The sequence below is a fragment of the Ixodes scapularis genome, unplaced genomic scaffold (assembly GCF_016920785.2).
Source record: "Ixodes scapularis isolate PalLabHiFi unplaced genomic scaffold, ASM1692078v2 PGA_scaffold0__279_contigs__length_252992795, whole genome shotgun sequence".
Lineage (NCBI taxonomy): Eukaryota > Metazoa > Arthropoda > Arachnida > Ixodida > Ixodidae > Ixodes > Ixodes scapularis.
In genome coordinates, this window is record NW_024609835.1 from 127,095,376 (window position 1) to 127,120,277 (window position 24,902).

At 44.5% G+C, this 24,902-nt stretch overlaps 1 protein-coding gene across 1 annotated transcript in view; it reads right to left on the bottom strand.

The window, feature by feature from the left end:
• The window catches only part of LOC8030129 (mediator of RNA polymerase II transcription subunit 16), a 45,083-nt gene extending 20,466 nt beyond the window's left edge, over positions 1–24,617 (bottom strand). The window contains exons 1-14 of the mRNA XM_029993326.4: positions 24,396–24,617; positions 23,490–23,636; positions 23,307–23,412; positions 21,518–21,610; positions 21,213–21,347; positions 20,966–21,071; positions 20,088–20,171; positions 19,917–19,997; positions 19,729–19,800; positions 19,457–19,563; positions 18,311–18,453; positions 13,223–13,287; positions 11,369–11,497; positions 2,882–2,977 (exon numbers count right to left, since the gene is read on the bottom strand). Of these exons, the coding sequence (XP_029849186.1) occupies positions 2,882–2,977; positions 11,369–11,497; positions 13,223–13,287; positions 18,311–18,453; positions 19,457–19,563; positions 19,729–19,800; positions 19,917–19,997; positions 20,088–20,171; positions 20,966–21,071; positions 21,213–21,347; positions 21,518–21,610; positions 23,307–23,412; positions 23,490–23,636; positions 24,396–24,457 (1,426 nt within the window). The 5' untranslated portion in view covers positions 24,458–24,617. The remainder of the gene's footprint in view (positions 1–2,881; positions 2,978–11,368; positions 11,498–13,222; positions 13,288–18,310; positions 18,454–19,456; positions 19,564–19,728; positions 19,801–19,916; positions 19,998–20,087; positions 20,172–20,965; positions 21,072–21,212; positions 21,348–21,517; positions 21,611–23,306; positions 23,413–23,489; positions 23,637–24,395) is intronic.
• Between the last annotated feature and the right edge of the window lie 285 nt (positions 24,618–24,902).

A 24,902-nucleotide genomic window follows, 5' to 3' on the forward strand; every position in this document is an offset into this window, starting at 1 on the left:
TGATGTTGTTTCTGTCTATGGAACACTTTTGAGGGGCATGGGCAAAATGGCCATGACAATTCAGTTAACATATTTTCTGCTGCATAGGTTGCTGTTTTTGTTTCCAAAGATTTTGTCTGTGTTTTATGCAATGGTGCGACTTATATAAACTTCTTCTATAAACAGGAACCTTATACTGCACAAAGATCATAGGGGTGATATTTCTCGTTTGATTAATTGGTGATCATATTAAAATTGGCTCCTTCTTCTGCATGTATCACGATCACAATACACCTATGTGAGCTTATCTATGCCACTGTGCAGACTCATACAAAGGTGCGACCTAGCTACCAACTGTTTTGTGGAATCAGCCATTTATAGGGGGTTGTGGCGCATACAAAGGTGCAACCTATGGACTGGAAAATAGAGTATTTTTAATTAATTTATCTTGGCCAGTGGTTATTCTTGAACTAAATTGACAATTTCTACAGTATAGCAATTACTTTTTTGAGGTACATGGGATTCTTATGTCTCTGAAAGTACATTGCTTGACGACTTCAATAGGAAATGAAAAACATTCAGCAATGCACTGTGATAAAATTTCTCAGTTTGGAAAGTAAAAAAATTTAAAGATGTATGTTTGTAGTGCACAAAGACAAGAACCTTGAAGATGTGCTAAAACAAGACAGCCCACCAAAAACCAAGTGTGATGAACTATGTAGCCTAAATTGAGAAACAAAAAGTGCACAAAGAAGCTGGTGTAAATTGAACCTAATTACAAAAAAAAAACCGAGACTACCATAAAGTTCAGTTCCGAAAGAATGCCCACCCAAAATGTAGAGATAAATGGTGAAAAACATGGGGTGAGCTATCCTTGGGGATGTCATAGCAAACCTTTATCAAAAATTGTAGAACCCTTCCACTTCACATGAAGATGGAGGACCAATGAAGCTGTTATCTTTACGAGGTCTAGGACGATGCCTAGAGGACGACGTCTAGGACAACCTCAAGGACGACTTCTAGGATGACCTCGAGGACAACCTCAAGGACAACTTCTAGGACGACGCCTACAGGACGACGTCTAGGACGACCTTAAGGACAACTTTAGGACGAGCTCAAGGACGACGCCTAGGACGAGCTCGGACGACCTCAAGGACGACTTCTAGGACTCCTAGGATGACCCCAAGGACGGCTTCTAGGATGACCTCGAGGATGACTTCTAGGACGGCCTCGAGAACGACGTCTGGGACGACCTCTCGGACAACCTCAAGGAAGAATAGAAGTGGCGGGCTTTCTCTCAGAACTTTACAGTAGGGTAAAATAAGGGACAGGACAAATATTGTGTTTGTCCTGTACTTTATTTTACCCGTGTATCATGGTTTTTCGTAATTAGGTTCAAAGACAGCTGCTTGAAGACAAATATCAGTCAGAACCTTATCAATGACCTTGAGTAAAGTAAAAAAAACGCTACAAAGCATTATTCAAGATGTTTTAAAGATAAGTAAAGTACCAGCATGATGGGTACTCCTTATGCTGATGCCTACCAAAAAGTTGGAGCTTTGAGTAAGTTCTAGCAGCTCTAGGCAACCTACCCTTTTACTGTATCTTTGCCAAGGATGAGACCACGGTTCATTTTAATTGAGGGAAAAATTTTTTAAGTACTTTACAGTGAAAAAAGCCCAAGGAAAGCACATAGTAGAAATGTCAAGTGCAACTGTCTTCCAGGAAGTTAGTCTGGGTAAGTAAAGAATAACCGCCGGCCTCACGCTGGGCCTTTCGCAAGTGGGTTTGCCTGTTCCTCTGAGCCCTCTTAACAAACTTTCGGTTACCTCGGTTAAACAGCTTTGCAGAAAGCCGGCACCTTGCAGTTTTGCGATCTGTCGAGCAAAACTTTCCTGAATGGAATGCTCGCAAGATTTTTCGAGAGCAGCCCCAAGCATGTTTTGGCGACGCTCCTTTTAACTAGCTTAGAGTGAGCCGACCCATATGGAAGGATAGCCTTTTTGGATCTCGGTTCATAAGCTCAACAGATGTGGTCTTCTAGAAAACTAAATTTAATGTCTCAAAATTGTAGCTTCCCCTCAGAGGGAGTCTCAAAAGTAAAAGTCAAACCGTCCGTGCATGCACCAAGACAAGCAACATCTCAGATATAGCATTTCTTAAGGATACCTCAGCTGCCTCACTAAAGATAAGAAAATCATCTACGTATCTAAAAATTCTGGTCTTGCCGTCGTCTCCCAGCTTGTCCAAAATGGCATTATCACAGCTACTTAAAAAAAGTAACTGTGACAATGCTGCCGACCCATATGGCAAGACCAGAATTTTTAGATACGTAGATGACTTTCTATGTACCTAAAAGAAAAAAAAATTGTTTTTTGTATACTGCAACAAAAAAAATTTGGAAAAAACTTAAGCACAGAGCACGCCACAGTTAACAAGAACATGCGATCGCCGGCGTTTCCTGTATTTCTATCAATGTTCAAAAGCTGTAATCAAAACTGCTAGTGTCATACAATCCACTCATCTTGTCATTAAAATCTCACCATTTATCAAAACACAAACACACAATATTCTTGCATTTATGCCTACTCTGCCGTGCAGTGTGAATAGAAAAACTGCTCAGGCCCCTAATCGCAATGTTTCCAAGGAATATACACTGTTTTTTTTCTTCTTTGGAAAATTCACAGTAGGACTTCATTAGAAAATTACATATAAGTAAGACATTCTTCACTCGATAGTTGTAGTCATGAACTCAACTCACTGAGTAAACAGGTCGCTCTCCGAGCATTAGTGCCACGGTTATGACCATATTCTTGAACTGTACCACTCCTGCTATAGCTCTTGGAAGAGAGTCATGGTAAAGCTCAAATAAAAGATTTTGAAAACTGGTGCACCAGCTCACCAGGACGTAGACCGAGCAAGACGTCCCACCAGTCCGTGCCGGTCATGAGGCAATGCTCCAGGAGTGTCACCGTGTAGCTCGGACTGATGGGGTTCCCTGGACACCAAAAGACATTCGTTCGATACCCTGGAAGCCGTTTCACAGATGCAATTTCCAAGATTCCGATACCCTCTAGGCCACATACATACATAAACACATTTTATTTGAGAATTTTGTTTCAGTGAGTGTGTCTTTTGTCGAGAACTGAGAACAGCAAAGTCAAGATGGGCCTATTGCCAGAGCGAGTTGATTAAGGATTCAAAGATTCAAAATCAATGCATGAGCATGTCTCAACTTTCAGCAACAGAAAATGAAGGTTTCTCTCCAGCTACATTATGCACTAATTTTGGAAATAATAAGAATCTAGTCGCATTGTGGTGGTCAACATAGGTTGACGGCTCTCTGGTATCGTGCAGAAGATTGTTATTCAGGAAAACCGATAGAACTAACTTTTCAGCAATTTTCAGTCACACCCGGCGGTGGAAATGAGCCTACAACTAAGTGTTGTAGATAATAAAATCGAGTCAGTACTACCACTTCAAATGATCAATATTAAGGTAAGTTCAGTTACAAAAAGTTACAAGCAGAAACAGCAATTATCGCGAGAAAACTTGCATGCACCTTGCGAGCGTAACCCATGTTCACTGACGGTACAGCGTTAAATTCGGTGCTCGCTCCATTCACGAAATCTTCCGAGCACAGTCGAGAGGATGGCGTTGGGGAAAAGTCTTTTCGGTTTACGGACACAACCCAGTGCCAACGGAGATCGGGGTCACGTGGAAAGCTGCCGGCAGCGACACTGCAGCCACACTCGCCTTGCCGGGTTCCGTACAAGCTACATAGGTCCTCAGACTGTATTCAATGCTTTCTGTTGTTATTTGTGCACCCTATAACCGGGCAATGGTGTCCCGATGACTGGGGGACTGTCACCATTGAAGCCCGTGGCTGTAATTAAGTTTGGGAGTTTAAAACAGAGAAGTTTGTTCGATCTTTCTTCTCTGTTTTAACACCGGCAAAGCCTCTTACCAACACCGGCGAGGCCTCTCATCCGGGACTTCCATTCTTTCTAACGCACCAGCAAGGGGGAAAGCGCCGGTAGCCCTTCCCCCTCTTCTCTCTTGCCCTCTTGCAGTAAAACGGTCAATATCTTACAGTTTTCGATCACGAATGTGTTTTTCGCGCACTTCGCGTCGACCAAAAGAAGGAATAAATTCGTAACTGGTAATAAGAGACCAGCACCCACAGAACGCAGTGGAACCAACAGGGCACACAGAGTCGCCTTATCCAAGTGTTTACTATAAACGCGAGGTTCTGAAGTTTGGATTACAATATTTTTAACTTGATGAGCCATTCCTTCCTCTGTTTGCTCTCGTTCAGATAATAAAAATTACACCCCATTTGTTACGGTAGGTGATGACTGGTGTAAAGCCATGGATATTCTATTTTCATTATCCAACACTTTGGTACTGAGGTAAAGGACAGTACATCACCATCCCGTCATTTAAGCACTTCAGCAGCATAAGCGCTTGTTTAGCATTTATGCTGCTACGATAAAATGTCATGCCACAATTATCACTCCACCAAAAACAGGTTTTGCCGCATGACCCGAACAATGCATGAAGTGAGCCGATGAGCTAAGGAATCTGCGTCGTCTGCTCCGTTAGCTTGAACTCCTATCTGCTATGTCACAGCCAATGATGATGATAGCTAGAGAAGCGCCCCCTGCAGTATGTGCATGCCACCCATTTAGGTGCTATGTGTGTGTGCACGTGCAAACAACCTTAAGACAAAACTAACAAACATACAGTAATCCCTCGTTATAACGAAGTCAACAGGATGGCAAGAAATTCTATAAGAGCAGTAATTCGATAAAAGCGATAGAGCCAAAAAAAAAAAGAGTGCCAGTAGCCTTGAAGGCCTGTGGAACACTCTGACCACATATTTAATCAAACAAACCTTGGTTATGAACATCTCGCGGCAGATTTCATTTGATTTTCATTTACTTTGTTTATTTTTCATGCTCATGAACAGCGAGTAGCCTCAGTAACGATGCACAGGGTCAAAAGGAGCACACACAAGAAATCTAGAGCAAGTGCAACAGCTAACACCTATTATGGAAGAACAGGAAATAGGTGACAGTTAAGTATCTGCCATTGAACGCCTAAACGCTTGAACACTTGAGTTGGAAATGTCGATGATGGTTGTGCTTATGGTGTTATAAAAATGTTGGATGCAGTTCATGAGACTGGATGGGTTGATTTGTTTGACTTAAAAAGTGGGATTTACCCTCAAAAGCACTCGTGGTACATATATTAATAGCTGATGTGAGGGTTGAATAATCAATGCTACCATGAACGCATTTATACAAAAACATTACATCGCACTCAAATCTTCTCGAGCTTAGTGTAGTACAACCACATCGTCGTAAAAGCCTGTTATACTCATAAAAAACACTGCAGCCAATGTAGCGATCATAAATATTTAAAAAAAAATGTCTGTGCATGTTTCCAATTTTTGCTTGGTTTGCACTATGTACCAATACAATTCCCAACAACAGAACTAAATTCAAGCTCACTACGTACTAATGAAAAATACAAAATGAATATACCAGCTGACGAAGGAAATTCACGCGTTATTCTCGAAATAACACCTAGCATTTGATAGATTTACCGAGTAAAAAAAAAATAATTAAGTGGAGTTTGCCGATAATTTCATCTGGGCATCAGTTCTCCTCGAGCTTATGCAGAATGGGTTTCCAAGGATCTTGTTATTTAGAGCCCAAGTTTAGAAAAGGACGAAGTACCATCAGACTGGCTGACAGCGAGGGTTGTATCAGTGCATAAATCTGAAGACAAGCACTCCATAGAAAATTATAGGCCAATACAGCTTACGCGTGCATGCTGTAAGGTGATCGACCATATTGTATCGAAAGAGCTGTGTAGTTTTCTTGAACACTCAAACGTAATTCTTGTCAACCAACATGGTTCTCGAAGATCACTGTCGACAAACGCAGCTTGCTGAGACAGTTTATGATTTTGCCAAATCCATTAATGGCAGAGGGCAGATTGATGCGACATGCTTAGATCTTTCAAAGGCCTTTGACCGTGTGCCTCATGACGAACTTATCCAAAAATTACAAACACTTGGTGTAAACGAAAACAAAGTCTTATGAATTAAAGCCTATCTCAAAAATAGAACCCAATAAGTGGAGATAAAATGATTAACTTCAAGAATCATAAGCATACCTTCGGGTATTCCCCAGGGGTCTGTCTTGGCACCCATGTTGTTCTTACGTTATATCAACGACATATCAGAAAAAATTGAGTCAAACGTTACTGCCCACTTGTTTGCAGACGACTGCTTGCTGTACTCGAATGTTTCTTGTCATGATGACAAGGTGGAGTGGAATTCTTTACAGTCAGAGCAAAAACGGTATAGGCAATGGAAAATAAAATAAACTTCAATAAGGCAGTGTTCTCTGTAATAACTAAGAAAAAGAAAAATATCCTTCCTTTTGTATACGAATTTCATAATCAACCTCTTTTCCCACTTCCTCAATGTAAATACCTGGCTGTCATAATATCCTCTGACCTAAAATAAAACATGCACATCGACAATGTATGCGTGGCTGCCAAGAGGAAGCTCCGATTCCCTAAGCGCAACCTTAAACTCGCTCCTTCCGAAACGAAACTTACAGCTTCCAAAACGCTAATACGGCCAACTTTAGAGTATGTCTCCGTCCTATGGGACCCCTTCAGAGCGTATCAAATAAACAAAATTGAAAAGGTTCAACGAATGGCAGCTAGATTTATATTACCAAAGTATTGCAAAACACAGTGATGTAATTAGCCTAAGCCGTTTTGGAGCACCTTTCGGAGCAGCCAAAACAGTGTTTTGGAGCAGCACATGTGGCCTTTGGAGCAACCAGAACAGTGTTTTGGAGCAGCAAAAGTGACCTTTTGGAGCAGCCCAAACAGTGTTTTGGAGCAGCAAAAGTGGCTTTCGGAGCAGATACTCTTTGAAAAATAAAAAAATTTGTTTTAATTGCTGGACAAACGAAGGGCACTTTGTGGTGCGTTATGACAGAACTCGCTGTTTGTGTTTTACTGCTGAGACATCCCACAAGTGTACAGTGTTATAGGCGTTGCCGAGCAATTCCGAAAAGAACGCTTGCCACCGTTTTACTGGTTCCCAACGTGCCAGATTTTCGTCAAAAGTAAGCAAACGTAAAACAATGAATTGCAAGCGTCCCAACTGGTGCCTCTGTAATGCAGTCATGTTCCCATGCACGTGAGGGCAACCTCAGCAGCCTTGCAGTGGCACGTGCTTCGTTGCGCGAGCGGAGACAACGGCTGTTCAATCAAATTGAAACAATGCCACTCCCCTCCGTCGCCAGCTGGTTCCCAAAATAGTGTGCAAAATGTAACCATCCAGCATACAAAAAAAAAAAGAAGCAGTCGAGTGGCCTGTGCTTGCCAGGCCGGCAGGCGATGTACAAGCTAAACACAGAAAAAAAGAACCTGAGTACATCGATGCATGACATCGCGAGCCAGGGTCAAAAAGTTCTTGGAGTGCTTTGTGCAACGACCAAACTCGAGACGAACAAGCGCGATGTGTGGGTTCAACGTGCACACATTGCCTTCTTTGCTTTAGCTCACCTCTCTTCACCAACTTTCTTTCGCGGCAGATTTTTCACGTACCGGGCTCCCTCTCGAAAGAAAGTCCACCGAGAGAAACCTAGGAATATTTCGACAAGCAGTCTTTGAGTTAAAGAGGGATTTTTGTAGCAGTGTATGATTTAAACAAGGACAGGAATGTCGATGAACAAGTTTAGAAAGCGCCATATCTGCAGCGACGTCGCGTGACCACGGTGACTGTGGTCGCGTGAGCGTTTTAGCTCACAAAGTAACTCTCGCCGCCCAAAAACGTGGTTTTGCTTCACAGCATGATGGCATGGCTGGCACCCGGAACACTAGCGTCGGGGCATCCGCACACGCCCGCGTCTATCGTTGAAAAAATTAAAAAAGATGCGAGACGAGGGCACGAGCAACGTTGGGCACGAAGGGCGTGAGACGGCGGCAAGGAGGTTAGGACGGCGAGAAAAAACATGCAAGACCGGAAGGACGATTGATGCAGGGTACTTTGTGTTGGGTGGCCGCTTGAGCCACCTAGCTGACGCATGCGCAATTACGGTTCTCAGTTTAGTTTCGGTTTTGAAAGGCGACCGAAATTGCTCCTTTGGCACAGGCTTGGCGCAGATTCCCTACATTTTGAAAAAATGTAGCAGGATGTACCAGGGTTAGCCCCTTGGCGCAGTTTGGCACGATTGGCACAGCAATCACATCACTGAGAACATAATCAGTACAGCATATGCTTACGCAGCTGAAACTTCCACCTCTTTCTCAATGCCGAAAAATAGCACGTTTAAAATTTCTATGTATGCTCAAGAATGACATGTTTAATATCCACTCGAACTGCTACATAACACCCAGTTTATCTAGGCTCCTAAGAAGCAACCATTCGAGCCAAATTATATTAGAAAAGCAAACAACAATACTTTTAATTATTCATACTTCCCAAGAACAACAACAGATTGGAACTCTCTGCCTCAAGAAATAGTAAACAGTGTCAATATAGACGTGTTTGAAAAATGCTTGAGCCAACTGTACATTGGAAGTTAACTATCTCTGTTATTATTATTTATTATTTATGTGTATTGGCAAACATGCTATAGAGGAGATTTTACACTTGCAGTTTAAGTTTGTTATGTCATCCTTATATAGCATGTGTGTTGTAAGTTGGGCGAGTTGGTATGATGATGTGAACAGAACAACGCACAAATGTTCCTTTTCTCTGTCCTTGTCTTTGTGTGCTCTGTTCTGTTCATCATAGCACGTGTCTTTTTTTATGTGTATTTACTGCACTTGTTTGGTTTTACACTCATGTGTGCTTTCACTGCACTGTCTTTTTATGTGGCACGTTAGGAAGTCTTGTTTTTTTTTATTTTCATGTGTACCTCTACACTCCTGTAACAGCCCCAAACGGCTAACAGTATGACTAAATAATAAAAAAAACTGCACCAGGCATTGCAAGAACACTGTCACCGCCGCTGCACTCCATTGTGTTTCGAAGCAGCCGTAGGATGTTTCGCGCCTTTGCAGTCAATGGCGTTTCCCGAGGTGCCTCTGCAATGTCGCTTTGTGCTTACCCTGACCGCTTGCAAGGTCTATGATCGCAGCATCCGTGGCAAAAGCAACAACGGAAACGTTCGCATCGACAAGCGCGAACAAGTCAGCGCTATCCTCAGTGGCTTTGCCAACATGTTTTCACAAACTCCTGTAGAGATCATTGCAGCTTGGAAAATCGTGTGCCGGCTCGGCGAGTATGCTTGCAATAGAAAATCCAATGTGCACGAAGCAGTTGGTGATCTTTCATTTTCGGGTCACAGGCACGCTTTTTCCTGCATGAAAGACTTCTCGAAGCCATCTAATATGCCTTGCTTGTTCTGCAAAATGGTAGACAGTGTTGAACAGCCAATGCTCGAAAGTCGAATTCTTTTGTGATTTCGGACTTGGACTGACCACTTTTCTCAACTTTGCAGATCTAAACGAATTTCTGTAAACACTCCCAATTTCCCATACGATGCATGTGTGCATGTCGTACGCCGCAGGCACACCCGTGCAGGCGCGCATTGGGGACTCCCGAAAGGATAACCTCCTCTGAGCTCCATCGCTCCCTTGACATAACTCCGACCGGAGTCAGGCAGCGTTGGCCACAAGCGCCGTGAGTAGCGTCGGAACGTTGAAGCTGCTCCTGCCTGTATCGGTGCATCGGCATCGGAAGTGGCACTCTGCCAGCTCTGCCCTCCATCACCCGTTTAGTCTGCTTTCCCAGTTTGCCGTTTGCCTAGGTGGAGAAGGGGGAGGGAAGGCAAGAATCTCCGTGCGCCTCCGTGTAGGCTTGCGTGATTTTGACACCTTGGGCTTCGCAATAAGCGTGGTCGCCTGCCGATGCACTTCGAATAATCCAGTGAAAAATGTGTGCATATTGGTCAAAACCATGTTGAACTTTGATAAAAGCTATACAGTCAAACCTCGATGTAACAAACTTCTATGTAACAAAACCCTCGATGTAACGAAGTACATAACTTTTTCTAACCGCAAGTGTATAAACGCCATGTATTTTTTACCTCCATGTAACGAAGTTCCATTTGCCGAAATTTCGATGTAACGAAATTTTATGGACAATTTGTCACAAACTTTTGGGTCCCGAAGGAGATTTTGGAAAGCACATGCGCTGAAATGGGCCCCCAAAAAGCGCAAAGGCTGAAACGGATCGAATCTGGCGAGTGTGGTGTACAGAACGGCTACTAGAAGACACTAGACCGCCGCCGTTCCGTCCGTCGGCTTCGTGTGCACATCGTAGTTCGTTTCGAGGCCTAACTAAAAGCATGCGTTTCTCATTGTCCTGGGCAATGGAGCCTTGAAGGCGAAGGAGCCGCTCCTGACAACATAGACCTCGACGACTTTCTATATGCCGATTCTGCTGTCATTGTGAGGGAAGGAGGTGACCGACGAGGTGATAGCTAGCGATGTTCGTGGGAACTCGCAAGATGGGGACGACATCGAGCCTGATGAGCAAGGCACCTGCGATGTGCCCAGTAACTGTGAAGTGGTAGACGCAATGAATGTCTTGAGGCGGTTCGCGATCCCACAGCAAGACAAAGACGCGATGCAGGCCGTCAGGCTATGTGAACGACGTGTCATGCCAATAATAATGCCAACAGTGCCCCAGAAAAAGGTGACAAACTACTTTCAACGAAAATAGAGGCGTCCTTGGTGAGTTTTGTGCGCCCAAGAAACATTTGTGGAAACTTTCTTTAACGTTAGCCTCGAATTTCTATGTAGCGAAATTTCAATGTAATGAAGTAAATTCCGAATATTACCGGCTTCGTTACATCGAGGTTTGACTGTAATTCGAAAAAAAGCAATTTAGTTATAACGAGGGATTACTGTACATGCATACATATGAACTGCGCAAAATTACGTCCTGCGTAATTTTGACCTTCATCCGCAGTTTACCAACATCAATATTTTTGTGTGTGGTTTTATGAACCAGAATCTCTGCATTTGTGCCATTTATATGTTTGCGTGCGTTTCTACAAAAGCGTGAACCTGTTGGTAAACAAAAAAAAAAGCCTCGATTGAGTGATTAATTGATACATAGAAATAAGATGTTTGCAATTCTTTTTCCTAACCCTCGCATTGAAGACACAAAATTTTAAAACATATATCGAGACGAGAATTTTAGAAAAAGTGACAACCACCGACGCAGATTATTAGCATTCAGTATAGAGTGTGCTTAAAACCGTCGCACTCACAAAGATCTACCGGTATAACGATTGCATGTAGAGAAATCGTAAAACTGCGACTAAGCCCGGTGCCTCACCCGGCTCTGTGACAGGAGAGAGCCTAAAGAGGAAGAGCTGGGAGAGGGAGTCCACCGCCACCAGAACGCCGCTCGTCCAGCTCAGCTGCATGTGGGACACCGTGGCACTCAGGTGCTGGTACTTGATGCCTGCACGGGAGACACACACCTTCGAATCCGTCGATCCGGCCGTGCGCCAACAAACCTCAGCAAAGATACAAGGATGAGGTGTGAGGCTAAACGGGGCTTGCTCGAGGCACCAAGCTCCGTTTCGTATTTTATGCCTTTTCACACACTCACGTTTGGTGGCAACCGAAGGCGCCGTGCAGCCTAGTGCAGGCGTGTGCCGCGTCACGACGAGAGGACACGCCAGCACACTGGCCCCGAATACAAGGCAGCCTTACGAGTGCATTTAACTAGGGTGAAGGTTTTGCGGTATTTGCGGGATTAAAGGCACGCACCACGTGTAAGAAACGGTTGTTCATAATGTCGTCAAAAGCTTTCCAAGCCTGTAATAAAAGAATGACGTGCACAAAAATGAGGAAATATACGCAAATCGCGAGTGTCTCATAGAAGGCGCCAGTGCATTTTCTCGTCACGAGTGATCGCGAGTAAGCACGATGCTGCACGATGCTGCACAATGCACTCAGTTGCAACCTAACTCAAGTGTGTGAACCGATCTTAAGTGAACGGTCCAGACAGAGCTATCTGCACGAGCGAACGGCCTTTTTGGGACATGCTGAGACATGCTTGCACGGACGTTTGGGGCTCAGCACTGTAGAAATCATGCTAGCTTTGAAATTGTCATACAAAGAAGTTCACACCAAGCACAGGATTCAACGTTTTTAAATGCAACTGAAAAAAGACAATATATATTTAAAAAATAATTGGCGATAAACTTTTTATTGTTTTCTAATTATGCACTTGACAAAACTGTGACAAAAAAAGAAGCCAAGGACACTTAACACAAGTCACAGTAGAACAAAAGGTAAGTACTGGTCTTGAGGAGAGGTTCCCTTTGTAACCTTGAAGGGCTCATAAAGAAAAGAAAAAGAAGATTGTTAACCATGCCAAATTAAAAAAAGAAAAAAATGTGATGTTTTTAAAATTAAACTTAAGAAACACAAAATCCCAGTTATATCTCTGGAACCAATAAAATGCCACATGGTGTCAATTTTGAAGATGACATTTTGAAAAAGACATCTAACCGACCTTTTCTCGTCTCCTTCATAGAGCTGAACCAAAATTCAACGAAGTAGCACAACCTGAATAAGAGCTTCGTAAGAGTGGGTGGTGGATGAGGCACCGGGTAGGACCAATGCTTTACAGCCCATTTATTATGTAATTGAAAAAGAAAGTCCAGACATACGACAAAACACATTTTTGGGTAGTCCAAGTAACTATGCATGGCTATATTGTCACAAATGACGAGGTGACGACAGAAAGGATAACCGAGGAAAGTGAAACATTTAATGTGGCGAACTTGTGCCAAACCAAAAAGGAAACAGAGGATTACAGCAGAGCGTCGCAAACGTCGAGGTCGGCATAGCAGCAGGTTCGAGCGCGAGACTGATCCCGGACCGCCATGCGGAGCACCCTTTGTACCCTTACGGGTTTTTGGAACAATTGGCGTAGAACGTATAGAGCGTAGAACATTCATACCTCGATCAGACGACAAAGTTCTCGAACTTACGAGAATGCTAAATTGAAAGAATAAATAAAAGAAGCGACCGCTCCCAGGGATCGAATTTGGGGCCTCTGCACGAAAGCCAAGCAAGATAACCATTCGGCCACACATACGCTGACTCAGCGATGCGCATGGTGATATATTGACACCATGGTTCTTGACCGAAGGAAAAGAATAGCAACACTCACCATGGTCATCACGTCGATGAGATCCAGCACTGATGTTGATGCTGCATACATAGTTCAGGTACTCCCTGAAACATCAACAAGGCATTGCGGTGCAACTTATAAAACAAGCACTAAGCAAACTTTGAATTTTGACATCCATCGGTGCCCATGCCCCCAAATGCAGATGTGGTAAAGAAACTATTTTAGAGATAGTACCAATGGAGATCATTTATCCTTAACAAAGAACGCTATGACTAAACTGAAATATCTGGAGTATATATTGGCCATAAAAATTGCATATATTCTTCACCATTTAAGGGGGGAAACTACCCAGGAAAAATAATTTCTGCGAAAGAAATTGATTTTGGAAAATGTCATATTTACATCCATCAACATCTAGAGAGTATTCCCAGAAAGTTTCATTAGTTTACACTGCATAGTCAATTTTTTATAAATTATTTTCGGTCCACCGATGCTAAAAAAAAGGTAGAGGTTGGAGCACTTTGAAAGCATTTTTCTCCATTCCACTTTTTGGCATAAATTTCACTTTTAGGAAAACTATTGTTTTGTTATTACGCAACTTGGATTCATTTTTATGAGTTTTTCTGGGGTGAACTTTTAAGGGGAAGATAGCTATGAGCTTGTAATTATTTATTTTTGTCATTTTTCATGCTCAAAAACTAAAGTTTTGGACAAAGGATGGAAATCTAAAACGCAGTATTTGTGTTCCTGTGACTTTTTTTTGTCATGAAAGATGGTATAATATAGAAATATAGCTCCATATCTATCTGTTCTGAACTGTCCTAAAACAATTAAATACATGAAAACAACAAATTTATAAGTAATTTTAAAACGATAGTTTTCCTACGCAAATATGCCCACTTTCATCTTTGAACATTTGCTGTTTTTTTTTTTTTGCACTTCACCCAGGTTAACAAAATTTGGCAGAAATGTTCTTAACATCAACAGAAACAAGACCTGCAGGGGTGGAACTCATGAAATGTACTTGGGAACAGCAACGGGAGCAGCTGAAACACCTGCTTTGGAGCAGGATCGGAGCAGCTAAAACTATGTTCTGGAGCAGACTAGGAGCAGCTCAGATCAGTTTTCATTGCACTTCAGCTTGTGTCTTAGACAAGCAGGGGAGCAATTTCAAACGTGCTCAGCAGCACAGATGCATATGAGTGGTTAGGGACCTAGGTAGATTGGATCACAGTGTAACAGATGTGAAAACTTTAAACTTTGTGAGCCTTAATGAGAATCAAAAAGCAAGTACCCTATGTTTCTGAAGATAGCGTCCTTGATATTTTCTGAGTGGCTTTCAGCTCTTCAAAATGCAAACCAGCACTGCTTATCGCACAATCCACATGTGCTCGACATAGTAATTATATGTGCAAACCATGTGACGAGCGTAAGCAACGGACGTGCAGTTGCTTGGAGGAACAGGGCAACAAATTTCAAGTTTATCCTATTGTGCAACTCGATATCGAAGCAGCAGACTACGATTAACGAAGTTATCGTATTTAAAGCGATAAGCAGGAGCAAGGTTTATGCATGCCGAGTAGATCTACCGCTCGCGTAAGAGCTGCAGGCCGGCAAGGTTTCGGATCGGACCGCGTTTCAGTTCTATCAAATCATGATTTATCTTGCGAGAATGCGGTTCCAACTTCTAACGATGAAGTACTAAAGGAAATGGTTTGCTGATGTGCTTTCAACTGGCTGACGTCCGGAACCTAGGCTGCAGAGCCTCAGGCAATCTGACGCTTAACGACTCGACCTCACCTCAGCCGACTTGTTAACCGCTTATGGCTGAAGAATAACAATTCAGTCGCAGGTAATGTAGCGCTTAGAATCCTTCGCGCGCTTCCGACTCGGGATACACAGGGAGAATAAACAGAACAAAGGATTGCAAGGACGACCAAGCTAAACGCGCTCATTGTTGCCAATCGAGTCAATAAAACCGAAACCAAGACAAAATAAAAAGATTTTGGCACACGTTTTGCAATTTGGCGCATAATGGCGCGAGGTGTTGGCTGTGGCACAGTTTCTGCAACATGGCGCAGACACATGCGCCTGGCGCAAAATGGCTTAAGTGGCACAGTCATTCCCCCCCTGGCCCTGTAAATGTCATTGAAATCAGACAAGGGGTTCAAACCTTTTTCACCGCCTGGTGGCGGGCATGTCGACGTGTAATTTCTTGTTTCCGTACTTCATGAAATGCATTTGTTTCTTTTTAGAGCGCAGCTCTTAGGGGCCCGTTTCCGGCTTGAGCGGCGTCGGCGTCGGCGTAACCGCGCGGTGCATCATGGGAAATGTCCCATAATGCACCGCGCAAGCCCCCCATCGAGGTCACGTGACCTCGTGGGGGGGCACGTGACCCCCCCGAGGTCACGTGACACCGGTGCATCATGGGAAATGTCCCATAATGCACCGCGCGAGCCCCCCACCGGGGTCACGTAACCCCCCCGAGGTCACGTGACCCCCGAAGTCACGTGACTCCCCTGAGGTCACGTGACCCCCGCCGATGTCGCGTGACCCCCCAATGACGTCATCGTCACTGATGACGTCACCGGCATCCACATCGTCATCGTCATCATCACTGATGACGTCACCGGCATCCACATCGTCATCGTCATCATCACTGATGACGTCACCGGCACCCGCATCGTCATCATCACTGATGACGTTATCGACATCGTCATCGTCATCATCACTGATGACGTCATCAGTGACGTCACTGATGTCGTCACCGGCATCCACATCGTCATCGTCACTGATGACATCACCAGCATCCGCATCGTCATCGTCATCATCACTGATGATGTCACCGGCATCCGCATCGTCATCATCACTGATGACGTTACCGACATCCGCATCGTCATCGTAATCATCACTGATGACGTCATCAGCGACGTCACTGATGACGTCACCGGCATCCACATCGTCATCGTCATCATCACTGATGACGTCACCGGCATCCACATCGTCATCATCACTGATGACGTCACCGGCATCCACATCGTCATCGTCATCATCACTGATGACGTCACCGGCACCCGCTCGTCATCGTCATCATCACTGATGACTCTACCGACATCCGCATCGTCATCATCACTGATGACGTCATCAGTGACGTCACTGATGTCGTCACCGGCATCCACATCGTCATCGTCACTGATGACGTCACCAGCATCCGCATCGTCATCGTCATCATCACTGATGACGTCACCGGCATCCGCATCGTCATGGTCATCATCACTGATGACGTTACCGACATCCGCATCGTCATCGTAATCATCACTGATGACGTCATCAGCGACGTCACTGATGACGTCACCGACATTCGCATCGTCATCGTCATCATCACTGGTGAAGTCATCAGTGACGTCACTAATGACGTCATCGGTACCCGCATCGTCATCGTCACTGATGACATCATCGGCATTGGGGGTCACGTGACCCCCCCCCTGGTTAGTTTAACCCCCCCCCCCCCCCCCCCAGGCCCTTCCCTCCTCCTCCTCAAGAGCTGCGCTCTAATTCGGCGTTACAGGGAGTTGTAAGCAGCTTTCACTTTTTTTATCTAAAATACTGAACAAAAACTACTTTTACAAATCATCAAAACGGCTCGCGCCACTTATATTTTGTATTTCGGCTCAACAGAAGCTTTTAGCGGCTCTGACCAGTAGTAAGCCCAGGACCAAAGACGTCACATTTTGCACGCTTTCGGTACCGCGGGTCGCCCTCGTCGGTGGAGGTTTCCGTGTCGTCCGGTTAAAATATGACGCACTGATATTTAGTTACTCTCTCTGTGCCCGCTGGCTTGCCCGAACCCCAAGAGACGTGGAAACCGCAAAAAAGGTAGACGCTTATATATGATTGCAGGGCCCCTTTAAGAAGCTCCGAGATTGCTTGTGCCGGTAGCCCTAACCAAAAGAAAGCAGTCCAGATAAACAATATCCTTCTGTCTCCAGGGAATCATGGTCTCATTTCCAAAAAAGTTACCTTAAACATCATCCAAGTAGCTGCTCTTTCTACCGTCACAAGAAAATATATTTAACAGCAGCGGTAGTAGCTATTAGTTTAGTCACAATGTTGTCTTTCTGAAAACATAGTGGGCTAAAATCAAACAGTGATGCTTTTGTAGCTCGTCAAAACATTTGAAATTGTGTACTTTTAGTTGATTTCCAGTTCTGCTTAATTAAAGTAGAGAGTGGAGAAATAATATTGCCCCAACAGCAAAATGAATGCTTTCTTTTTTTTCCTGCATTTCAGAGTCGCCAAACCAACCTAAGAAAATCCATTGAACCCATCGAGAGGTTTCTCTTATAATTTTTGATTCACAAGCTTCAATTTTTGGCACGATCACCTGCTGTGGGAGAAAACGAAGAACACTGCCCGCCGTCATCAAGATTGGGTTTTTCGACAGACACGGGGGGATAAGGCCTCGGCGAATGAAAAAGCCACTAAGTCGGCAACGAGATTGTACGGTAACATGGGGGATGACAGAACGGCTACTATAGTCACTGACTATGTGAAAACGGTAGGGAGGAGCTCCAGTTGTCCCACCGCCAGCACAAGCTTCCTACCTTCTACCATGCTTCATCATCTTGTGTACCTTGAGTATGCAGGCACAGCAGAAGCATGTAAGAAGGCAAGGACTGCATGCTGGAGGTCGGACATTCAGCCTGTGACGATAAATGCTGGAGGCCGGACATTCTGCCTGTGACGATAAATGAATAATGCTTTACATAGACGATGAACCAAAAAGCCCTTCCGTACCTAGAGCTCTAGTTAAAGAGTTCTTTTGTTTCTACCTTGTCAGAGCAAGTGTGCAGGAAACAGTGACGAGGAAGCAAGGATGTAAAACGACAGGTATTTTAGGTGTTTACGTTCTCTGTCCTTTGTCAACAATTTTGTGTTCCTTCATTGAGTGCAACAGAGATTTAAAGTCATTGTGTTCGGCCTGCTCCTTTTCCGGGGAAGTCTCGATGGGGTGAGCACACCACCACGGAAAAATTACATATTGAGGTATTTAGCATACAAAGTACCTCAATAGTTTAGACTACCAACTGGCCCAAATGTCAACTTTACTACGGAAAAATTCCGTACCTTGAGAAGCATTTGATGACGTTATCTTTGTAGGCAGCGATGATGTACGATGGAGGCGGGCTCATGTCGTAGATGGAGAGCCGAGGGGTGCAGAGTGCCATGACGGGAGAGCTGTAGGACGTGGACGCATGGTGCTGCCAGCCCTGCCAAGCACAGTATACCAATGTGCGTAAGGTCGAACACGCGTTCAGGAAAACAAGACTGTCGCCTGCAGTATCACGTGCAGAGCATTACCTCAAACTTAAAGAGCCAGCATGATGATAAACCCTCAGACTGGGGTAGAAAGAGTAAGGGTAAGAGAAACAGAAAGCAGGACAGACAACATCTCATACGTTGTCTGCCCTTTTTTTATCTGTCTCTCAGTGACCAAAGGACTGAATTTAAGCTGGCAGTCATTCGGATGTGACATAACGCATCTTGCCAGTGATTAATCGCTTTTCGAATATTGACCTTAGTTCCTAAATTTTGGAGTTATTAAAGGGATACTAAACAATTATAAAGATGGCTGATAAGTTTATCAATTTGTTTGGGAATTTTATTCTATTTGGTTTGACTGGCCACTTCCACAAAAAGAAAACTGCAATTCATTCCACAGTTTTAGATACAAAAAAGTAACATCAATTTTAATGCACAAAAGCAAGAAAAAGCAAGCAAGATACAAGAAAAAGTTGCTAATTTTATATTTACTCGTCTTCAAAACATAATTAATGTAAGTGGTGTAAAACAGTTACCATCCCATCATGCTCAAGACCCTTATCTAAAGTGCTGCAGAGGTCACAGTATAGTGCACTTACAATGTTCTCCGCTCAAACAATCACCAGCTGCCTTTTAAATGGCATATGAATGTTTTCTTGCTCCTGCTGTAGCACCACATGAGAGTAGAAATCCTCATCATGTGGTGTTGGTTAATCACCTTTTGCTGCTCTTTTTCAGACATGCCATAAAAATTATTAATCTTATAATTGTTTCTATGTGACTCTAAGCTTCCCTTTTCATTCAGAAAGGCAGCGACTGTGGCTGCCCATATTTTGAAGTGTGCCTTCACTTTAAATGTAGGCAAATCAATTTTCTCTAAGCCTCAATCTGTAAGGACAAAATAGGTGCTTAGAACTGCATAAGCATAGTAGCATTACTATCGCAACTCACCACAGTCTTTGTGGCCGTCTCGGCAGAAGACGGGGTGTGAAGTACCTTGTGAAATCGCACTGGCTTCTCCCTCAGCTCCCACAGCTCTATCGTGCTGCCACCACACCCTTCAGGAAACACATTTGAATCACGACCAAAGCACCATCAGGAGTGCCAGCGAGTACCGGTCACTCTGAAACACTGAGCTCAAGCGTGTGGCAAGCATGTGGCACCCTATAAAGTGGTGCAACCATCTAAAGACTAGGAATATGCCAGAGAGGCAAAGGCCCCACCTGAAACTGAGACGGCAACTGCATCTGCCGCCTCACGGAGGACGAAGTTCAGGTGCGTCACGCGGGTATGAGCTGGAAATGGGAGCATATACAGGATCTACTACATGATGCAATGGGACAAATGACCAGGTCCACAGGCACTTTCATAATTCGAGGCACCAAAAAAGCAGCAGCTGACACAAACTCACTAGGTTTTTCTCGGGACTGCGGGGAAACATGGCAGTTCAGGTAAAAACTGGAGAACGGCTGGCAGCTGACAATGCATTTGTCTGAAAGCAGGCAGTTTGTAAGCCACTATGCTGGAAATTTTGGCGGAAGAAATCATTCATTCCCCGCATCTTTCACAGAGAGAAGTTTACCCTGGTTCAGTTTCAGAGCAATCCGATAGCAGTGCACAGAAGACTGCACCAGTCCGTCACTTGTGACAACCAAGAAATCGCCATCTGCAAAACAGTACAAAACATGCCAAAATTAGCGAAAAAAAAAAATGTGGCAGTCCTGCGTTAGTTCCCAGTACAGTCACAGTGATAGCTACGACAAATCATGGTAAAGTCGTTGGGCCTTGGCATTGCATTCAAGAACCGTGGGGTGCAAGAAGGAAAGCGTTCGAAACAAAATAGACGTGTGACCCGTAGCAGACAACAGAGAAAACGCAAGCACATAGCGCGAAGATTTGGTTTAAACCCGTATTCTATCTCGCGCATACTGGCCGGCATTTGGAACACATTGGCCTGCGTTTGGCATGCTCTCTCCACTTGTGCCTAGCAAAGAAGAGATGGAGTCGCTCCTGTCTGATCTCTTCCGAACACTTGTTTCTTTTTCGTTCCAGAGCGCGTGAAAGCGTGTCTCCAGGCATGAGCTCTCGGCATTGACAGTGCTACATCGGCATCTTGATGTCGGCTATGTGTATTTTTCCAGAGAGCGCGTGCGGTGGGCGTCGGGTACACAAGACCCGCAAGTTTAAAGTGGCTCGCTAGCTCTGTGGCGTGGCTCAGTGGCAATGTCTTCGCTTGGCATGCGGCAGACCCAGGTTTGATACCTGTGGGCGGCGGGCAATCTTATTTAAGGATTTTGCAACGTGGACGACGGACGCCCTACGTTGCCAAACTATGTCAGCAACTACTATAACTACAACTACAGACGTCATTTCCAGCAGCGGGAAGAGCCCATAACAGCTCTCACTGTAAAAGCACTGGAAATATTAAATTGTCCCCAATGATGCGCAAACAGTGCCTACTTTTTCCATAGCAGAGATCAACCACCTTCAGCCTGTTTCGGTACTGGCCCAGTATTTCAGTCCCGGTGACAACGGTCTCATCCGATTGTAGTATCACGACGCATACCTAGAAAGACAAGTTGAATCTCAAGTTTGCTGCTATCTTTTTTTATTTCATAAGTACCAACAAAACTGGAGAATGAAACCAAAGTAGAAAGGTACCCCTGAGAAATAGTTACTTAATAAAGTACCACATTCTTCAACCCACCAAACCAGAGCTTGTGACAGCGATGCAGCCTTCACTTGGTTTTCCGCCAACTTGGCGCACCGATGGGCCAAACCGAATGTGCACATATTTTTCCAGGTAGAGCATGCTGTCCTTCTTCTCCATGTTTAGGCCAATCTAGAATAACACCACAAAGTTGAGCATGAAACAAAACAACAAGAAAAGCATTTAGTAATTTTAAAAAATTCTACCACCCGAGAAAAAAAAGAAAATCTTTGAAAGCTGTTTTAAGAGAAAGACTAGGTGAATAAAACCAAGAACACAAATCGAAATAACAAGCTGCCAACCTTTTTTCCATTATGAAACCAGGCCCCAACCAGGACATACTCTCCCGGGAATGATGCTGATGCAATCATTGTCCAGTCGTTCAGCAGGTAATTCTGGAAGCCACAATCAATGCCTTGTCAGTCACTCCCAACAAACAAAAAATGTGAAGGGCACAACGAGTGAATGTGAGTGTGTACCGAAGAAAAAAACGTTCAGCCTATTTCTTCTTGGTCGTAGCCTACGATGAATTCCCACCAACGTGCCCAACTATCCATTCTTCTATTATAGCTGGGAAGGTTGCCGCCATCTACGAGCGACGGCGGAAACCATACTTTTCGTGTGATTGCCGCCGTCGCTTATAGATGGCGGCAGCTGCCCAGGTAGGTTTGTGCCGACATACACGGACACAATCCTGGGGAACCTAGCCCTTAACAGCTCCGCTGTAAAGAATTGACATAGTTTGCAGCTGGGCTTCCTGCCATGTACTTGTTTATCACTGCCAATCGAGGGAAAAGGTATTGGGGATAAAGCGGACAAGAGAAAGAGCCAGGGAGGAACGGAAGGTGCAGTTACATTTTTAGACCATAAGTGAGTCATTGAGGCAAGCAAGTGTGTTGAAAGCACAGCAATGGAGAGAGTTGGTGAGGTGACAGGAACATGTAGTCTTGGTCTCTTATGCTCCATTACCTTTTGGAGACAGGGGATATCCCTCATGCTCAGTGGCAGATGGTGACAAGCTCTTTCAGCTCATGATGCTACTGACACCGTTTTACTCTGAATTGACCCCTTTCCCCATGTACTCGCAACATCTCAGCACCTTGTAAAAACACTTCCAGTACATTCACCCACATAGCATCTGGCAGCGAGTTCCAGTGTGTTAACTTTCCTTAGCGTGCAACTACCGTAACATACCAGGGAAGTGCCCACCCCACTTTCACTGAAAACTGAATTAATCTAGGCATAAGTGCTTGTCTTGCAAAATTGGTAAAAACCAAGATGGTGGCCAATGAAGAGCTTTGAAGGCAGGGTGAACAGAATTAGAGAAGGCACATTTATTTCCACATGATACCCCTTAATCGCCACTGGCGGTGTCATGGCCGCCGCAACGGGGTGAGTATTTTCTGCTGATGCCAATGCATTGGAGGAGTGGGCACCTAACATATAATTTGTGGAATTCCTAAGTTTGGGAAATGTTAATAGTGGGCGATTCTGCGGTATTTTACGGTATACACAATATTTCATAAACATAAATTTCACAAACAAATTATTTAATGATTTTTCATAAACAACCGCATTCACATTTCGTTGACTCATGATGCCTAGAAACCAGCTGGAAGAGTATCTGGCCAACAAACTTTTGACTGGGATAGTTATTACAATAGATAAGCAAACCAATAGAAAACATTTAAAGACAACCAACTCTTCCCATTTTATGTTCCAGTTATGGATTTACAAGAATGAAATGTAGCAAAAGCATGTCCATAATGAATTGTTTCAAAGGAATTCGGAAAAAAAACAAAAATTATAAGTAGTGTTTGTTACCGAAATATATCTAACTAGTTGTACGCGGCATTACCAGAGATACAGGAATGAGAGTGTAACGCTACCAGTTTGAGAGGAGGGCAAGAGGAACTCCCCTCACACCCAGACTCTCCTTTTGTGTGCCCCCCCCCCTCCCCATCACTTGTTACACACCTCAGAGATTAACACGTCACCCAAAGTTTGTACAAAAGCACCCTCCCTTTTTATCCCACCTGTAGCTTCCACACTAGTGTGCACATCTAGTTAGATAGGGTATAGACCACTCACCTTCATTGACCACAGCTGGATCTGGCCAACAGCGTCTGTGATCAGAAGCTTCGAAGCTCCCACATCCCACTCTATGCAGGTTATTTCTTCCGAATGTGTCATCACCCTATGAAATGCCGAAAATTAGGAACCTAAGCCTCACGCACGACTGCTGGAACCGTCCAGCTCCGTCACAACACTCACTTGTGTGCGTCCCAGGGCATGTTGAGGTCGACGACGTACACATGGAAGCATGTGATTTTCCCCACCGGCTCCTGGACATCCGACGAGGACGTGAAGGCAAGAGTGTTGTGGCTGGACACGGAACATACCGTCTTGCTCTCCGTGAGCCTGCAAATACCAAATACCAAAACGAGTTTTCACAAAACACCTTTTTAACATGCAATAAACTGTGACCGGGTCGGCCATTGATATGCATTTACTCAAAACTTTCCTCCCCTTATGCAAAGTAAAAAAAAAAAAAGAAGTGTATGTTAAAGGCAGGAGTACACTTTGGGCTTTCCACTTTCTCACTCCCCTCTTCGCCATATCCTCTCGACCTTTCAACTTGCCCCAACACGCAGTTTAGGAGAAAAGGGTGCTAAAAGGACTGTCTTTTCTGCAGAAAACAGAGGCTGTATGTACGTCGGTCTTTAAGTGTGGATGACCTTCGCCTCACGTCACTTAATGATCAGCGGCCGAATATGTTCGCGCATCGTATCTTGGAGCATGCAGAGCGAATGCTCGAGCTACAAAACCCAGGAATACTGGCCACCATCCCCGCCCCTGCCCACTTCGATCAGGATGAGATGAGCATCGTACCTGCGTGCGGTCCTCTAAACACCGCTGCTTGATGCACGTTAGAGGTCCCACGTTAGCAATCGGACTGCACTGTCTGCATTTCCAACCTACAGCTGAACCAGCATGAACTTTCACTACAGGAGAGCCGCGGCACCGATCGATGCTAGCGAGCAATTTTTGTACGACATTATTCACACCACCTCTATAAACTACGAAGTAAAGTGAATGCAAACCGTGCACAGCGTATGAGCTGGTTTAAATAAGACACGGATACAGCAGATGTGTTTAGAACGAAAATAAGGTTGTCACCATTCAGCACTTGTAGGTATCGAGCTTGGAAACCGCTTGAGCACAGAGTACACGTGGTCCATGTTCGATTTCACGAAGTCAGGCTGGTGTCAAATAGTTCAGCAAAAAGAACACCCCATCTGAATTTAAAACCTCAAACTCGGTTTGACTTCTCATGCACGAACACCGGAACGACCAACAGCAGCCCGCGTACGCGCAAACTGGCTTGCGATGGATTCTGGCTTTTGAAATATGTGCTCAGCGGCTTGGCTCAGCTAACTGTTAACTGCGAACTGGCTAGATAAATGAAGAAATGCAAACGGCTTGTTCGTATTGGGCGGTCGTCTGCGCCACCTATTGTCGGTGACAGATTGAAACCGTTGAAAGTAGTTAAGAGAAACACGCAGACCGAGCGCTGACTGACAACTGGTTTATTTCTGGAAAACCACCTACCGGCGTAAAAACACAAGACAAACATACATCGGACCATCGCCTAAAGGGCACGTGTCACAGCTCTCCAAGAACGCG